The following is an 18,705-nucleotide window of genomic DNA, read 5'->3' on the forward strand; positions in this document are numbered from 1 at the left end:
ACAAATGTGATTTAATCTGCTGAGGAAGATAAAAAGGTCAAAAGAAAGGAAGTAAGGAGATGGAGTGGGAAATGCCAAATGACTGTGTGTTTGTGTGTCCATGTTTACTCCGTTTAAGTGAACTTTTCTTACAGTGTGGTGATATTGATGTGGTATAAGATTAACATTTAAACTTTGTCTTTTGTTTCCAACATTCTCAACAGAAAGCCTAATGTCCGAAAAAATATGATGCAGGCTTTATGCTTTAGGGAATTCTATAAATCATCCATGCTGTGCAACCATGCTCAGAGTGAAATAAGAAGGACATGCTGTGTGAGAGACTGACCTTGAAGAGACGCAATATGTTGGCTACCATGATTGACACGGAGCTGGCAGATGCACCAATCACTCCCACCACTCTCTCTGGCTTAGTGATGATGGGCGGCCCTCCGCTGAGACACTTGACATCAGTTGAGTCTTTCTCAATCAGTGCCTGAACAAATGTCAGCGACTGTTCCAGAGCATGGGTGTCCCGGGAGCAGGTGTCCAGGATACGCGCCCCCAGGGTGATATTAGGCAGCAGCTCATTGTCATTATTGATACGATCCAGGGCAAATAACATGGCCTCCAGCCTGTGGATTCCTTTCTCCTTCTTCAGCTCTCCACAGGCTTTCCCTTCATTTCCCCTGGCGTGCACTGGGAACAGCCCACCCAGAGATATGTCCCCATCAATGCGTATTGAATTGAGGTGTGTGTGGCCGGGCATTTTGGGTTTGGCTGCCAAGGCGATCAAGAAGTAACAAGCCAGCAGCAACACCCAGCAGACACTTCTGTGGGTGCCAATCCACGCTCTCTCAAAGCCTCCTCGCAGAGTCATAATGAAAGGCTAAATCCGCATCCAAATACAAATTCAGGTCCTTTGAAAATGAAAGAGGTGTGCACACATACACACACACACACACACACACATACAAATGTCCTGAAGGTAAGCTGCAGTATTTTTCAGAGCGCAGTCGTCTTCAGAAGCCTCTTCTCATGGTTTCTAGCTCTGACACAAACTGGGTAATACTAATTATACAGCCTCGCTCTCTTTATCTCGCACTCTTTCTTCTTTCCTGTTTGTGTTTCACTCCTTTCCTGCACCTGAGAGCCGTGGCTACATGCAGTATCTAAACACTACAGGGTGAGCTGAGACGGAAGTCCACAGAGTGTTCTCGTCAGGCGAGAACAAAGGTGTGAAGTTACTCTCCCTTCTCTCCAGAATCGCTCAGGTGCATTTAGCTTTCCACTTGGTCTTTCGAGCAGATAGAAGACAAGACAGGACCCAGTAGGCTGTACAGCAGGTTCCTGCAAAAAGAGAGAAGTGTCAGACATTAAGAAAACAACAGAAACAGCAGCTTTATGTATTTTGTACAAAAAAAGGGGAGCGAAAGATAAAATTAAATCGTCTTGATCTGATTGGCAACACATGTCTTAATTATTTTTCGTAGGTTTGCATTGTAGCAGTCTCTAGCATGGCTGAGGTTTTGTCCTTACTGTGGAATCTCCCACTGAGCCCTGCTTAAGACAATAGGAGACAAGTTGCTATGTCATGCTCTCCATATTTTAATTGACATTATATTCAGACTTGCGCAGCAGATTTGCATTCACTGGACAGTGAGACTTCCGAAACTAGTGCATGGACCCTAAAATTCAGTCAGAAATAATCCGTTGGACCCAGCTCTCCAAGCAGGAAATCTGTTCTGTGTTGCACCCATGCCTCAACTGCTTTCAGAGCACTGCAATGAATTATTTCTATGTGCCTTGAGCATAACTGATTTGCTGCTGCTTGGCACCATTCCATAGACTTCATAACCTCACACTGCTCTGCTCATGTAGATCCTCTCCTGGGTGTTTTACCAAAAGGTTATGAAATATAGTGCTAAATTAAGAGCATAGGATTTGGATAATCAAAAAAACATTAATCTGCAAGTGATGAGCATATTTGCTTTCTGCACATCTCATACCTTGTTGACTGTCCTATCACTTGTATCAGCACTGGTACTGGGTATCCTATATATGCGTGCACGTTCTCTTAACAGTAGGCTGACTTCCTCTACAGTGACAAACTAGGTCTTTACTTCATGCTGCTTTACTTTATATTATTTTGTAACATACAGAGTTGTGCTACATTGCAGAAGCTTCCCAGAAGACTTTTTGCAATTATTTTAAAGGGGATGGAGGTGTAGTGGTTGGCAGTAATGGCCTTTTATTGCAACATCTTTTAATCAGATGTTGAGTACATGTTTGTAGAACTATCTCACTGGAGTGAAGGTTTCAAGGGATTTGCCACAACTCATGAATTAAAGAAAACGTTGCTTTCTGCTATTTAAATGTGCATCTTTGCTTTTTTTCCACCTACCAGCATTAAATGTTTACCAGTAAACACACTTTAGCTTGTTCGTTTAAACCATACAGTATCACAAAATGTAGCCAGAAAGGGAATCAGGAAGTTAGGTTTGTTTTGTTTTGTTTTTTTCCCCCTTGGACATCAAATCAAATAGTAAAGAAGCCCTACTCTAACACTACACAGTGGCTTGACTTGTGCTTCCTCTCCCATCCTGCTGGGAACCAAAAGAAGATATTTATATCATCCTGTACAGATCATCCCCTAAAACACAGCATCCATAATGGATGGAGGACTACCAGTCCACTGTAAAGCATATCATTCTAGAGGAAATCCTAGAAGAGAAGAAAAGGGCGGCTACACAGGGTAAGCCTTTCGTATAAGAGGTGAAAACAGACAAATGGGTAGAAAGGAAATCTTCTGCAACTGCTCAGAGGAATGCCTCGGTAATGATTGGGAGGAGGGATATCTGCTTTTTAACCTCCATTAACAGAAAAAAAAAACTCCAAGTACAAGGAAAATGGTTCATGTTGTATGGACCACAATGATCCTCCAGAGCACTCAATGCTCTACTTTAAAAGAAAAAAAAGAATTTGAGGCATCCGTAGCCCAAAAATAGCTTTTTAATTTGACTGTTGAATTTCAGTCAAATTTCATTGCTAACAGTATTGTTTGCCTGAGGCTGAAAATTACAGCTGCAGGCACGAATGTGCTTCTTATTTCAAATCAGCATATCTTTCATCATTGTGATCACAAACTAATAAAGCCACAGTCTGGATAATTACAGCGCACCCTCTTGAGTGCTGGACAATTCTCTGGTAATTGAGTCAGGTTCTCACAATAAGCCTTGACATCTCTGAGATGAAGTCGGCCCTGCCTCTCGAGATCTTTTTAGTAGAAGGGGTGGACAGCAGTGCCCCTTCACTGTCATCACTCTGTGAAGCACCGCATGCACAGTGTCAGCTTTACCAGATGTTCAGTCACGAGGCCCAGATGGGCAGAGCAGATAAACATCAGCAGTCTGCTGAGAGTTGGGGGAAACTGCAGAATCCACACAGCAACCGTTACCCATCACTGTGACGAAGAGGAACTCCGACTTCCTCTGCACTCAACCACCGTCCCCTGCTGCTGTGTGCACTGCCACACTGATGGCTGACATAACTGGAGGTTTTATCCCACTGAGAGTTTCAGTAAGATGGAATTACACATTGTTACGGAGTAAACTTTTAAATATAGCAGTGTGTTTACTGCAGTGTGTCTAGAAATTACGAGACAGATGTGACTTTTTGTCAGCATTTGTGTGCATTCTCATGGTTGAGCGAGAGGGAACCGTTCGTCACTGTTTATATTGTAATTAATAAGAGTTTCAACAGTAAATAGGCAGTAAAGCAATCTCGCCAATTAACATCTCAAAAATGATCAGTTAATTTACAAAATGTTTTGCATTTGAAGGAAGCAGAAGGTATAAGTGTGAAGTAAACAGTCATTTTAAGTAATTTCATTTTCTCTTAAAAGTCACGGGGAAATCAAATCATCATATTTTATGTCTGTCAAAGGCACTTTTGGAGTCATTGATTTATTTATTTTTTTTTAATCTGTCTCCCAAATCGTCTTTGGATTTTGTAGAATAATTAACTGCAATTTATTTGAATTTGATATGAGCATGGAAAAGTTTAATGCCCTTTAGGGAGCTGTCTTTGTCTACTCGCCAGCCATCACAAGAAGGGATGAGTCACCAAGGAATAGTTTGTGACTATCATTTTGTCTTACAGATAGATAGATATTCCCGCGTTTTCATGCTGTGTGTGTGTATAACATAGTACATCTGGTTTTATGGGAAGTAGATCTCTCTTGCATGTGAGTGAAGACTACCTGCATTTTATTGCAGCCACTGTAAAGTACATGTTGCACGTAGTGAGTTCTGATAGCCAAGAATCACCATCGGAGCAGACCAGATGGCCCCAGACTGATTACCAACTCTGATCCAGGTTAAAGTGGCCAAACAGGAGGGTGGTGTTACGTGTTATGCTGTGATGTTGAAACTCTAAACTTCCTGTCTGAATTAAATCACTGTATCCTCTTTTGTCACCACGAACTCTGCTGGTGTGTTTCCTTTGCAAGACTACTTCAACCAGACAAACAGGGGTGTTTTAGTGGTCTCCCACAGTGGTCCCTTGCTGTCTCGTCCAGGTCTCACTCCACTGTCAATAATTCCACCTCCTGATAAGATTGTGCAAATATTTTGTTTTGGCAACTGCGCTGCAACTGAAAAACATTTCAGCTGTTGTTTATACAGCATCAGGCCCATCTTTATATGTGGTGCTTGGCTAAACAGAAAATGTCAACAGCAAATGTCTTGGATTGGGGTCTCATATTCAACAAGAATTTCAATGAATGCTAGAAAACCTGACACCCACACTTGCTGCGGCTGATATCTCCATCCACAATGATCGAACACTGTGTAAAGGCACCTTCCCTTTCCAGAAATGCCAAATGTACAGAAAATACTGGCGCTAAAAGTGCTACTTCTACACGTTCTTTTAACATTTGATGTTGTCATAGTTTGATGTTTCATTCATTCTCTCTAAACTCTTCAAAGCATCAAAGAAATGCAAGAAGACACACCTCTCGATTTTACATCCTGTCGTCTCTGCAAAGCCTCGCAATGACATGCGTGCTGCTAATAGGTCTGTCAGAGTGTAACTGGGACCGTCTGACAGTGATGTCCTAATCCGACAGGGAACTGCTGTTTTGGCCGCTATGCTTCAGCAGAGGAGATACTTAGGCCCAAAAGACCAATATGATCACAGTGGAGAATGGAGATAAAGTCCTCAGTGCAGAGCGTGTTACACTGCCTGCACGTCTGTCTGCTGGTCTGATAGGATAAATAACTGTTTTGTTTTGGTTTTTTTTTTGATGCTTTCGATTTGATACAGAAATTTAGCTCATGTAGCAATTGTGCAAGTTCAACTGCTTCTGAGAAATAAAAATAGAGCTGAATAGTTTAAAAAATAGTTTAGAAAATGCTGCATTAGTGATTCATTGCACACTGCACTTTGAGTCGCGTCATTTTTCTGACATCAAAGTGACCACTGCGACTATTCTTCTAGATAATAATGGCAGTAGTGATCGGGGTGGGGAATCCTTTCGTCATTGGCGAGGAGGGTAGTGCAAGGTCCTGTAAGAGCAGTGACTCTCTGGCTATGTCATTTAAGAAAAATGCAATTTATTTACACCTCAGTATGTTGTAGATGGAGATAATGAAATGCATTTTATGACATATTAATGTAAATTTTATGTGAATATTTCTTGGATTAATTGTACATGCAAATGGAGACATGAGGGGCTGCTGTGTATGTGTGGTCGTTAAGGGCTGATTATCTTTATCTGTCCAGTCAAAAAACGACAGTCATCTTCTATGTTTTTGGAACTACAGTTCCCATAAAGCTTTGGGAGCTGTTATTAAGGTTTTCTTTTGCCCAGTTTTTGTTTACATTGTTTGCAAACTGGCACCACTGAAAACCATAAAAAAAATTGCACCTCCTGTTGGCAGCGTACACATGAATATTCAGATGTACACATGAATATTCCGATGGCGCCGCTGCCATCGGTGTTTGAATGTGTGCGTGAAGCTGGCATGTGTTGTAAAGTTGTAAAGTGCTCTGAGTGGTCTAGAAAACATCAGACCAAAAGCCTTACATAATGCATCCCATTCACCATAAGGAGTATCATTTTCTTTTCTCTGCAGTTTATTCATGATGGAAAGCAGATTGAGGACATCCTCAGAAAGTATAAGTCACGCTAAGTCTAAAAACATATGTATCACATTTGTGTGTTCAGATTTGACTGAATTAGAACTTTTGAGTTAAATTTCAGTAATCAGACACAAAGGGATTTAATACCTTAATTTCATTTCTTCTCGCGCAGTGTCTTTGCCCCCATCCCCCAGCCCCACTTCAACTCTTCTGTGCCACACAACACGGGATGATCTCAGACGTGGGAGCTTTTTTTTTTTTTTTCTAAAGAGTAAAGAATAACCTTTGTCGCAAATGTTACAGAAATCACAGCGGATGCATCGTACTCTGAGTCAGTGCCACATTAATGCTGTGTGAAATGTTCCCTGTGCGATGAGTCAGATTCAAGGTAGCGAAGACAAAAAACAAGGGTACAAAGGTGCAGGGCTTAGGAAGTATTTGGGAGAAACGGAAAGCAAAGGGGGATGAGCTTCATTACATGCACTGTAATTCTGAATACTGGGCTATCTGCATTCATCTCATCTCCACAGAGGACATCAGGCACCCACCTCAAAGCTAACCCCCCCCCCCCCCTTCTCCATTACCCTCTCTCCCCTCTCCAGGACAGCGTCCATTAGCTCGCTCCACCAGAGCTTGAGATATTAGGCCTGATTCACATTCACTCATTAACACTTTCTTCATGCAAAATGCAGATTTCATTAACAAACAGTCTGTGTTACTGCCCTGGGCTAACAGGATAGATGATTCAAGACTTCTGTGGAGAACGCCAAACAGTGAAAATGCAGAACAAGACAAAACAGCTCTTTAAAGAGGTCACGGAGGCATAATAATGATATTAAAGATTCACAAGCCCGTTTCTTTTTTTGTTTGTACTATACATTACCAATCATATGGTGTCCAAAAATTTCCTTTTTTTAATTAATTAACAAATCTATCAGTATAGAGTGTTTGCAGACAGAAATCAAAAGATACTATCTTACGTGTATGAACAAATATGTTCCTCTCAGCTGGAACCCTTCTTTTGCCTCTGAAGTGAACTTGTGGTTGGATGCAGTGTTGCCTCAGCTAAATGCCTCTTTATATAGGTTCTGTGCTACATGACGCCTTTTCCACCATATGCACTTTTAAACCATGTCTCCTCCCCACTGCATGTATGCAAAATGTGAATTATTCATGAAAAAAAATCCTTCAAGGATCTGCCAACATATGCACGATTGTTGTTAGAAGAATCATAGCGTGGAGGAAAGATGTGACTTTGTCGTAGCGTTTCCTTTATTTCTAATTCAAGGCAAGGAATTTTGTTTTTTAAAAGAGAGAAATGCAATGAGAGACACTAGCTGAGGCTTCTTCTGCATCCCACTTTGCTTGAACTATTTTTTCCATGTGGCATCACAGTTTAAGACACACAACTCACAACGGCAATCTTTGAGCTGTGCTGTTAAGGAGCCAGACGGAGTGGTTCAATCAGAATGTACTAAACGTGCAAAATGAGACAGACCTAAGGGGAGGACAGTGTGAAGTTTCAGCCACAGTAAAGTAAACTAGGCTACAGACATGCTCAGATAGCAAATAACCAAAATAATCTCTCATTTCATCGTGCTATATTGTGTTCGTTTAAATGCTGTAGATTGTCGTTGTTTATAAAGCCCTGCTTGTTTGCTTTGTGGCAAACTATGAGTCAGAAAGAAACACTAATATAGATTCACCAGTCTAAACCGCATTAGTACAACAATAATGTAGATGTTGAACACGGGACAGTTTCTCTGTGTGTGGCATTTCATTCACCAGGGTTCCCAACCAAGTGAAAATGAATGCGACTGATCGAACTGATTGATAGTCAAGCCCGATGATGCTGTGACACTTGTGTCCTGCAGATCGATAAAGTGATGTCATGCATGGGGAGATGAAGGACGACAGGAATGACTCATGAAGTCAAAACGAGAGGAAAGACAAACATTTTAATGTGTTTATCGCAGTAAGAGCTGACTTTATAAATCATTTTAGAGGTATACAAGTATTTACTAAGTACATTTTATCCCGTAGAGCAAATTTCTTGATCACAAGAAGCTCGAATGAAACATTTCTTGTGTCTGTTGCACAGAAACCAAACGGAGGAAGACTGTGGCAGCTGACATGTAGAGCGCTCTTGTAAATCTCTCCCTAAGAGCATTGTCCCAATAGTCACCGTCATATCTGGCTAACAGTGCTGAGCCCATTTCTGAGTTTGCAGGGGAGACACTCATGTCACAGAAAGTGAATGCTCCAAGTGCACCTCCCTCTGTGGTGACAATGGGGGGGCAAAGACGTATTTGTGAAGAATCACATATTTCAAATCACACGTTGAGCTTCTAAGTATAGCCCGGGTTTATCTCCGCTCCTGGAGACAGAAGCTATGAATACTGCATCCCTCCGGTTCCTGCCACCCTGTCAAAGAGGGTTTCAATGTTGAGGCATGCTTGAATGGATAAAGTGGAATTTTATCCTGAGAACACCGCCATTCAGTTCTCTTCTGCATTTCTTTACATACAGACGTGGGATGCAGACAGGAGCTGACTGCTTCTGAGGGACTCGCAGGCAACATTATATTTGAGAAGATGAAAGAGCATTACAAGGATCTAAATCTTTACTATAATATCAAAACAGCAGATGTATGATTGTGTCCACCAGCCAAAATCCCAGTTCAAAATGAGATCCAAAACTTCCAAAGAGGAATCAGGGTGGGAGGCAGTCTGTTTACAGTGACTGTGTCTGCTTCACCTGCTAGATCTCAGATTTACTTATAAGGCCTAGTAAAAGTAAGCAAACTGAGTTCTATTAATTGAAAGAGGAAGAACTCCACATCCCTGCCATGATCACACTGTTGAACACCTTGACATTGTGTCTGCTGGTGCTGTTACAGGTGGAGATCATAAAACATCACTTTCTGATATATGGCATTTCCTACTGGCACAATGCTGGGCTATGTCAGATGGGTGTGGTCTCCACACCATTTACAATTGGCTCACAAAATGGTTCATGTTATATGTGACAGCCAGAAACAATGGCAAACACTGTTAAAGACGTTTCACATGGTTGACAGATTAAAAAATGTCTTGATCTCAGTCATGGTTGCCTGTGGTTTTATAGACAATGTTTTTAACATGTTGCTCTAACTGATTTTTATGATGTTTGCCTGATGTTTAATGGAATTTCTTTCCCCTAAGAAGTGCATGCGCTTTAGTCAGACCGCCTGGCACTGTTTAATAATTTCATTTCATTTTCAGCCTATAAGGACTGTAATACCTGCCATTTGTAGTCCACTGGTTTTCCCCTCCCCTGTCACTACACGGCATGTGGCATGTTGGCAAGGCCAAATGGAGCGCACCCTGAATGATTTCATTGTGTCAGGAGGTCACAGCAGCAGGGCCTTAATAACATGTTTTTCTCCCAGTGCACAGAGCAAAGCACTGACACTCTTGTGTCATTTGTCCTCTGTGTTAGAGCTCAACTGAAGGTACTACAGTAATTCTGATTTCTTTTTCTGTTGTATTCGTTGCTTTATTGCCATATTTATTAGTTTTACAGTTTCCTCTTTCACCAAGGTCTTAGCTTCTAGTGATTTCATTGATTTTTGTTGTTCCAGTACAGACATTTCTTTTTACTTTACTGTTTCTTGAATACCTGCACTTGTTTTGTGGACTGGAGAAAGTGGTGGCTGAAAAAGAGCATCAGGAGATCAGAGCTCGAGAGAGCAGGTCTGGTCAGGTTTAGGACGAAATGCCAATAAACAAGCATGTTTCCTAGAAATTACATTACAGTTACCTTCCATACACAGCCAATTTGCAGCAACATTTATAACACATATCATATATCCCAAGGTTTACTGACAAGGTATTCAGTTAGTTTTTCCTACATCGTCCACTTACAGCTGATACATGTTGGTCAGATTCAGTTATTTCCAGTCAATTAGTCTGCTGATTATTTAAATATATACATATTTCTTGATGAATGTATGTAAAAAGTCAGAAAAATCTAAATCTAAAATCTAAGTCTAAAATTCAAATATGTTCAGTTAAAAATCATATTGCGCAAATATCCACAACTGTGAAGCCAAAATGGAACCAACATTTGGCATTTTTGTGATAAAATCTTGATGATCAGTTAATTATTGCAATAGTTGGCAATGCATTTTCTGTCAATAGAATAACAATCAATCTACTAAACTCAAATGTAAGGCTAAGCTTGTCGAAGTTCTGTTGAGGCACACTGAGGGGAACAATCACCATTTTGATCTTAGGGGCAGTAAGCGATTCTGGGTCGCACTAAAATAACCGGGGTTACATACACCATCCCCAGAAAGATGTAACCTGCATGTCTCTTCCACAGTGATTTCCTTTGCTCAGGCCTCTGTGGACAAAATGCTCTCACAGAGTGCATTTTACTGTGATACAGTAACTCCATGGTGCACTATGTTGGTCAGTGGTAGATTGATGTTGAGCTGCTGGAGCGTCGGGCCGCACACTCTTTGGCCCTCGTATCAAAGGTCCCTGTCAGCATCAAGCGCACTCACTTCCTCGTGCTGTCATCTTTCCTTTTTGGCAAGTATCGTTACTAAAAAAGTCGAGAGCAGAGCCCAGCTTGTGTAATGCTATCTGCCAACACAAGAAATCTCTCCTTTATTTTACCATTCATCCCTTCTTAGAGGCATCTATCCAGCTTCAAAGGGTACCAAGTCAGCCTTTGGTCTGATGACATGGATTTAATCCCCAGACTAAAGATTTTATAAAAGTGACTTTTTTTCCCCCTTCTTCTTGTCAAATGTGAATGCTGGGCAGCTGAGTGTGGCTGAAAGAGCATGTTAAGAGTATGCCAAGAGGAGTGGAACTGAGAGTTAAATGCAGGAGTACAAGCAGTGAATCAAAGGGTATTAGGTTGTAAGCTTTGCATCATTTCTAATTGGGTTGCCAGTGTGCTCTTATTAAAATCTGCCACTTCTCTTTTTTCTTCTTCCAAGCCGTATTCTGTGCATCTTGGCAGAAAGAGTCTAGCAAACCATTAGAGAGGTACAGTACAGTGCTACAGGAAAATAGCGTGTGATGACTGATACAGTCAAATGAATGTTACAGTAGCTTGGAAACAGGATTTGTGAATCACACGACTGTGCATAGAATGGAAGCAAACCACAAAAGCCATTTTAAGATGTTCTCCATGCTTAATCTGCGTCAATATACCCTTGGCAGTCTCCTCTTCCTTTACTTTTTTTGGGCCATACTTGATGTTTTAGTACCAGTTATTTACTGCACTTTACTGTTGGTATGGTATGGAGGGGTTGTCCTTTTCATTTACCGTTTTATTATCCAACTATTATAAGACCTTTCAAGGCCATAACTGTGATTAACGACTATGCAAATACACTTCACTTAACTTTCTGAGCACGAAATCTGAAATATGACCTTAAAAAAGCTTTTCAGACTGAAGAAGTGCTCAAGTCAGTCACAATACATATATTTCCTAGAGCAGGTCCAGCGCATGGCTTTTGACAGTGGCCTCAAGCTAAGCCACAGGGCTTGTCTGTTCTGATCTGGCTGCTATCAGAAACCTCTGACCTGTTCTTCTACAGAGCTTGTTTGAGGACAGTGAAGTAACTGCCCTCAGAGTTTATGGGAGCTTAGAATCTATAACTAAGAGCTGCGGTGACTGAAAATGCCAAAATGAGATGTGATGATGGCCTGTCCTATTGCATGATACAAAACTTCTATGAAAAATGAAACATGAATGCAAGAAGGATTTGATTTTTCTCAAACGTCAGTCTTTAGAAAACAAAATTACACCTTTGCAAAGTGGTTGCAAGATATATCTGATATATGCTGAAACAGTTCAGTGGTTCAGCAATTAGTTGAAAAACAATGAATCTGCAACATTTTTGATAACTGTTTCAGTTTGAAAGTAAAAATACCAATTAATTCCATAGTTCCATCTACTGAAATGTGAATGTTTGGGAACAAGCAATTTCAAGTTTATATCTTAGAAATATGGCACTATATTCTAACATTTTATGGACCAAATGACAGAACAAATAATAGAGAAAATCATCAGCAGATTAATTGTTAATGAACATAATTAGCTGCAGTCATGCGGACACTACTGTGCAAAAGACACCATTAGATTTGTTGTTTTAGCAATGCTGTAATGACCATATAGAATTATTTCACAATCTCTCAAAATGACTGCTGTGAAAAAGTTACACCAGGTTTGTCCAAAACATGCTCAAGCATTACATGTTGTATGCAATGTAACTCATTGGAAGCTTGCTAATATTTACAAGACCAGCTTTCCGTCACATCATTCTATTGAAAATGCCAAAGATCACGGAATTTGACAGAAATAAAATCCTAATTTTGCATCAGCAAGGCCACTCTCAAAGGGAAATCAGCGAACAAACTGGATACTCAAAATGTGGCAGTCAAGCTGTTTTAAAGAAATTCAAAGAATCAGGAGGGGTCAAGGGCCAAGAAAGGACTGAATGGCCAAGAAAACTTTCAAAATTTCATGAGAGGTTTTTCAGAGTTTCTTCTTTGAGAGACTGGAAGAAGTCCAGCAAGGACCTGCCAAGTTGACCCTTCTACAGTCCGAAGAAGTTTGATCAGGAATGGTCTTTGCGGAAGGGTAGCAGCCAAGAAACCAGTGAAACATGGTGGAGGGTCTGTCCTGGTTTGGGTTGCACTTCTGCCACTGGTGTTGGCAATATTGTCCGAATTGATAGGATCATGAATGCTGAAAGTACAGACAGGTTTTAATTCAGCGTGCCATTTCTTTTGGAAAGTGCCTGATTGGGAATGGTTTTATTTTTAAGCGTGATAATGATCCCAGGCGCATTGCCAATGCAGTGAAATCATATTTGGAGAAAAACAGCTGATAAAACACTGACAGTTATGGACTGGCTTCCGCAGAGTCCAAACCTGAACATTATAGAATGCAGCATGGGATCACCTGGGCAGAAAAAGAAATAGAAAAAGACAGCCTAAATCTAAAGGAAAAAGTCTGGGAAATGCTGAAAGAAGTCTGGTATAATATACCAGAGGATTATTTTAGAAAACAGTCTTCCCAAAAGAGTTCAAGATGTGCTCAGTGCCAAGGGAGGTCACACAAAAATACTGACTTTTGCCTGTAGAAGCCGTTTTGTTCTGAAAATTGTGTACATATTTCCTGTATTTTCTGTTTGTAACTTAATAAAGAGAACCCTAACCGAAAAATAAATATGGATGGTCATATATATATATATATATGGATATATATATCTATAGAGAGAGAGGTGGTTAAATGAGTGGAAAGAAGGTGTTCGCTGGACATCATCACAATGATGAATAACCACAAAACAAGCCTGTTATATTAAAGAACTTGGAGGTTGACATGACTCATTGCTCTTCTCCTACGACAATAAAATAGAAAGAACATCTCCCATGTCAGTCCACAGTAACAGTAGACACTCTGGGCATGGCCTTGTGCTTCCCTTGTGGCTTTCAGCAGGAAAACATTTTATTCCAGGGTTCTTCCTGTATAGTTTCACTGCTGTTAAATCCCTGTGTCGAAGGTCTCAGACGTCGTTTTCACAGGGATAAAAGAAGGCACATTCAATTCAGGATCCTTTGACATACTTGGGTTCTAAAATGCTATGCTCTCTGCAGTATCCATATTTACATATTTGCTGTGTGCATCTTGGGTTTTTACAATTGAATACAACCCATTAATTATTCACCCCTCCCTGCTCTATCACCGCCTCCTTAGTCTTCTTTATCTCTCCCCTCTTTCGTTGAATTCTCCTTAGCAGAGTGGGAGGATGGAAACCTCTTTTTGTGGTAGAGCTTAGCATAAACCAAGCTACCTTTGTGTAAGGCAGTCCTTTAAGTGAAGCGTGGGACCTGATAATTGTTCCTTTCATCTGTCTTGTTAATTCTTGGATCAAAGGAGATGAGGCACAGCATGAATGGGACATTGATTGCTAACCACAGCTCAGAGTTGGACTGGGTAGTGGCCCTGCAACACTGCCATCTGTGTTTGCAGATCAAGGCAAAGCATTTTTGTGAAAACTCTTTTCTGTTTAGAGTCCGTCTTTGACTTTGCAACCAAAATCTCATCAGTTGTGTTCGCAGCGTAGCATAGCATCAATGCTAAAATACTGTTTCAGCAGACCCTTGTGCATGTTTCCAGGTCTTGCGTGTGCCTCTGCAGTCATCTTACAGAGCTGAATTAAAAAATTTTTTGTTCCAGTAATTATGCTTAAAAATTAATGCAGGTTTTGAGAGCCAGTCTACTGCTCGCATTCATCATGTTCTGACAGCTTCCCCTGAAGATTAAGCATTCACCCTGAACGCCGGAGGGAAACAGGGAGGAGTCCAGATGAGAAACAGGGTCATTAACTTGAGGCTCCTCGGCGGAAATAGGTGTCTGATTGAGCAATTGGGATTTTCTGAAGAGAAAGCTTTGAAAAAATGACTTTGATCCATTAAAGGGATCATGTAAAAGATTTGTATGAGTATCTTTGTAAAATATAGGACAGCTGGATACTTTCTGATTCTGTGGTGAAGATTAGTGCTGGAGCATAATTTGTCTTCTAGTGATACTGTACGCTCATCTTTTGGTTCTGGATGAGAAAAAACAAAAGCCGCTAAGCCCATCAGGTGCTGTCTGTGTGGTAATCTAAGGTGCATTTGGAAGAGATTTATTGCAGCAGCTTATTAGACTAGTTTCACACTGAAGTCAACTTATTTAGGAGATTAGCTTCTAAAGAGTGAAATGATGACACCTGAAACCAGTACTTTTCTTTTTCCACTTCGAAGGAGATGAGTATTCAAACTTATACAGGATTTCAGAATCACCCCAGTTTTACCACTCAAACATTTGTCTTTATCCTCCTTTTTCTAAATTGTGCGAAACTTAGTAGTCCGAGTACCTTGCCGAGCAATAATTAAAGCGTTCATGTGGTTAAAATAATCCGGATGAGACGATTCGCTGGTTAGAGGTTAGAGTCATAAGTTCCATTTGTTTTGAGTCATGCCTTATAAGTATGTGCCCAAAATAAAAAAAAAAGTGCTTGTGAACAGCTGTGTAATTATTGAGCAGCACAAAAGAAAAGATTTCCATTTTCCAAAATTCATTCAGTGGAACAGAGTCGTCAGTGTTATCTCTTGGGTCACTCTTTGATCCTATTGACTAAACCAGTTTACAGGAAGATAATTCCTCACTGGGATCCCACTCAGGAGCACAACCAATTCTGTTCAATAAATCCAAGCAAGACCACTACTTCCAGGGACTGAACCAGGTTATCAACAGTGGTGCACAGGTCTGACTTATCTTGCACCACTAGTGTGCAGGGATGCATATGTATGTGTACAGGAAGGTGGTGCACATTACTGTTGAATACCTTCCAAGTTATATGACATATCACACCGATCGACAGCTGGTGGCAGTTGGGCGTCACAGAATGTAAAAATACACGTGTGAACAGTGGCGAAGAAAGGACTGATTGCTGATGTAAACACTGATGCAAACAATACAGGTCCGAAAATATTCCAAACATCAGCTTTGCAAATGTTTTATGAGGAAAGAAATGCATTCACGCATTTGTTAGGCCTGAACGATACAATGCAGTGCAGTGCGTTTGATAGGAAATACTCCACAGGGTAGCTTTAAAATATGTTGTGTACAGTATGTATGTGTGTATGTGTATGTAATACAAAATTGGCATGAGCTCACATTCTGAATAAATTGACACTATTTGTGAACGCAGCAAACCCCTTACACAGTGTTTAAATGATTGTGTGCTACACTCTGGGTTTGTTTCTTTAGCATACTGTACTGTATATGCACTGCATGTCTTGTCGCTAATAAAGGTCCTGTCAAGCTCTGTCTATGTTTGCCAGGGGGCTGCTTTGCTGTGCCAGTGCATAATTGTACAGGTCTCCCTTGTCGGCTCTCCAAAGCTCCCTGGGCTCGACATGAGGCATCACAGCAAGAGAACAGGGGTCACAACCAGTAGACATATCATTAATCACAGAAACTGGGGGTTTTAGCCCGGGATTATCCATCCCTAGGGGGGCTGAGTCAGTTATGAAGTCCCCCGTAGGTGCGGCAGCTAGAGGGAAATGTCAGTCTGCTGGTGCCTGATAGACTCTGCCCTGGTTGAGGCAATCTGCAGAGAGGAGTAAGGGCTGGAACATTGATTTCCGTTCAAGAAGCAGGTGGGAGGAAAAGGGAGTTGAAGCAAGTCCGAAAAGCCTTCAAAGTAGCAGCCTGTCCGCCGCTGAGGGAAATGTAGTCCGATAAAGTGTGGCAATGGCCATGTGGGTGCAGAAAAATATATAATATAACTATATAGTCAAGATGATTGGGCTTATTTGCTCGCTTCTTGTCATTATTTATACAACCTACTCTCATGCACTCACCTTGTTGTTTTGTAATGTTTTATAATCGTTGGAAGCAGCAGTGAAACACATAATAGCCCCAGCAAACCCTCTTTGGTGTTTGTTGTCTTTGGTGAACCATTTCTGTAGAATTAATCTTTTAGCCACATGCCTCATGCAGTGTTTAAAGATGGAAGCTCCCTCTGAGGATGTGGGCCTTCACTTTCATGCGGATAATTCTGAGTGAAACAGGAAGAGGTAGCACGATAAGGATTATACACAGACATATACGCAGAGAGAATTAGGGATTAAATTCAGGGCTACTCTCACCATGTTGTTTATGCACTCTTCTCAAGGTGCTAATTTCACCTCACCTTGCTAGTTTGCTACTGCAAGGTTTAAATGGAAATAATGTGCCTTAAACGAAGGGGTGTCTCTATTATCTGAATGCATTTCATGCCATGTTGGTTCGCCCAGTACCCTGTTTGAGGTGGAATCGATGTCAGGGACAAGACGTGCGGGTGCTGAGTTTTGTGACCACACCCCCTAAAGAGAGGGAGGGTCAACTGCCCCCAAGGCTGTTGTCTTAACCTGCGTGATTAATGGTGCATTAACGAGATGGCAGGTCTTTGAGCACATCACGGCTCTCACATTGCCTCTGCATTATTAATGCCAGCACAAAGAGCCTGTTTAATGAGCCAGAACACTCTCTGTGGATGTTGATTAGGCATGCAGTTGGAGTAAAGGCTCACCCTTCTGAATGTATCTACATATCAAGGGCTGGAATATTTATTTATATATTTACTGACTGACATGTGTATGTAATGATGGCTTTTTAGATTTCATTGATTTCATTTTTATCCTTAATAACTAAACTTTTAGAAACAGAAAAACTTGAAAGAGAGACAAGGGATGACATGTGATGAAGACCCTGGGTCAGATTAGTCCACTAAGGTCCCAGGAGGCCCCATTTACTTTATTTTTTTTTTAATGTTACTGTAAATATTATTTCTCAGGTTTTGTAAGTAAGAGGTACTACTACTGTGGACTTTGCATGTTCTCCCTGTGCCTGCCTGGGTTTTCTCTGGGTACTCCGGCTTCCTCCCACAATACCAAAAACATACACATTAGGTTAATTGGCTACTCTAAATTGCCCCTAGGTGTGAGTGTGAGAGTGTGTGGTTTTCTGTCTTTGTGTGTCGGCCCTGCGATTGACTGGCGACCCGTCCAGGGTGAACCCTGCCTCTCACCCGTAGTCAGCTGGGATAGGCTCCAGCCCCCCTGCAACCCTGATGGAGAAGCGGTATAGAAAATGGATGGATGGAAGGTAGTACTACTACCACTACACTCATTTTATATGTAGGCTGATGCTGTGAAGTTGCTGTAGGGATACAGCTGAATACATATATCAAGAAATAGTTTTGGGAGTTGGGAAGGTTTGGGAAATCTATTAATACTCTCTTGCCAAGAGTTAGATGATGAGATTGATACCCCTGTCGGTACAGTATGGCAGCTTTTACATCTGGTCTGGAGTGTGAATTCTGTGGATTCCTCTCTCATTAAAGTGACATTCAGTTTATTCTTTGACATTCATTATGCTTCTTTTCTGTGGGAAAAGTAATATAATGAGAGTGAACAGGTCAAATTAAACTAACAATTTAGAGGAAGCGTGTCAGCTCTTCTGACCATTAGCTTGTTGACTGAATATGATTGAATCCATGAGACCAAAGGAGACCTTTATCGGTAGGCATCGACTATAATTATTTTTGATTTTTGATCATTTCTGTCTGGAATAGTTTGAACTTTAAAAAACGTGGTGCGCAGTGACATAGAAAATGAGTTCTCCCTCAAATTAATTTCTGCTCTTTTTTCCTACATGTCATCTGTTTAAAAAAAGACCAGGATATTACATTCTAATTAATATATCAATTTTTTGAGAAAAGTGCACATAAACCCTCCTTAAAAAGACTGAAGAGAATTTAAGATCACTGTGCAGGGATGTGTGTATAGATATTCATAATTTGCCACAAGCCTAATGGAGGCTGCAGAGAGTACTCTGAGTGTGGAAGTAAAAGAAGTAAAAGAATGTAAGTATGGCCAGAAAAAATGTACTTCAAGTATCAAAAGTGAAGAAAAATGTCCCCTGTGACTCTTGTACTATCATTTATTTTATCATTACAACATTGTTACTCATGTATTAACATAA

At 40.9% G+C, this 18,705-nt stretch overlaps 1 protein-coding gene across 1 annotated transcript in view; it reads right to left on the minus strand.

Annotated features, from left to right (window-relative positions):
- grm4 (glutamate receptor, metabotropic 4) overlaps positions 1 to 18,705 on the minus strand; it is a 158,501-nt gene that overhangs the window by 110,508 nt on the left and 29,288 nt on the right. The window contains exon 2 of the mRNA XM_046395769.1: positions 326 to 1,326. Within this exon, the coding sequence (XP_046251725.1) occupies positions 326 to 856 (531 nt within the window). The 5' untranslated portion in view covers positions 857 to 1,326. The remainder of the gene's footprint in view (positions 1 to 325; positions 1,327 to 18,705) is intronic.

This window comes from Scatophagus argus, chromosome 8 (genome assembly GCF_020382885.2).
Source record: "Scatophagus argus isolate fScaArg1 chromosome 8, fScaArg1.pri, whole genome shotgun sequence".
NCBI lineage: Eukaryota > Metazoa > Chordata > Actinopteri > Scatophagidae > Scatophagus > Scatophagus argus.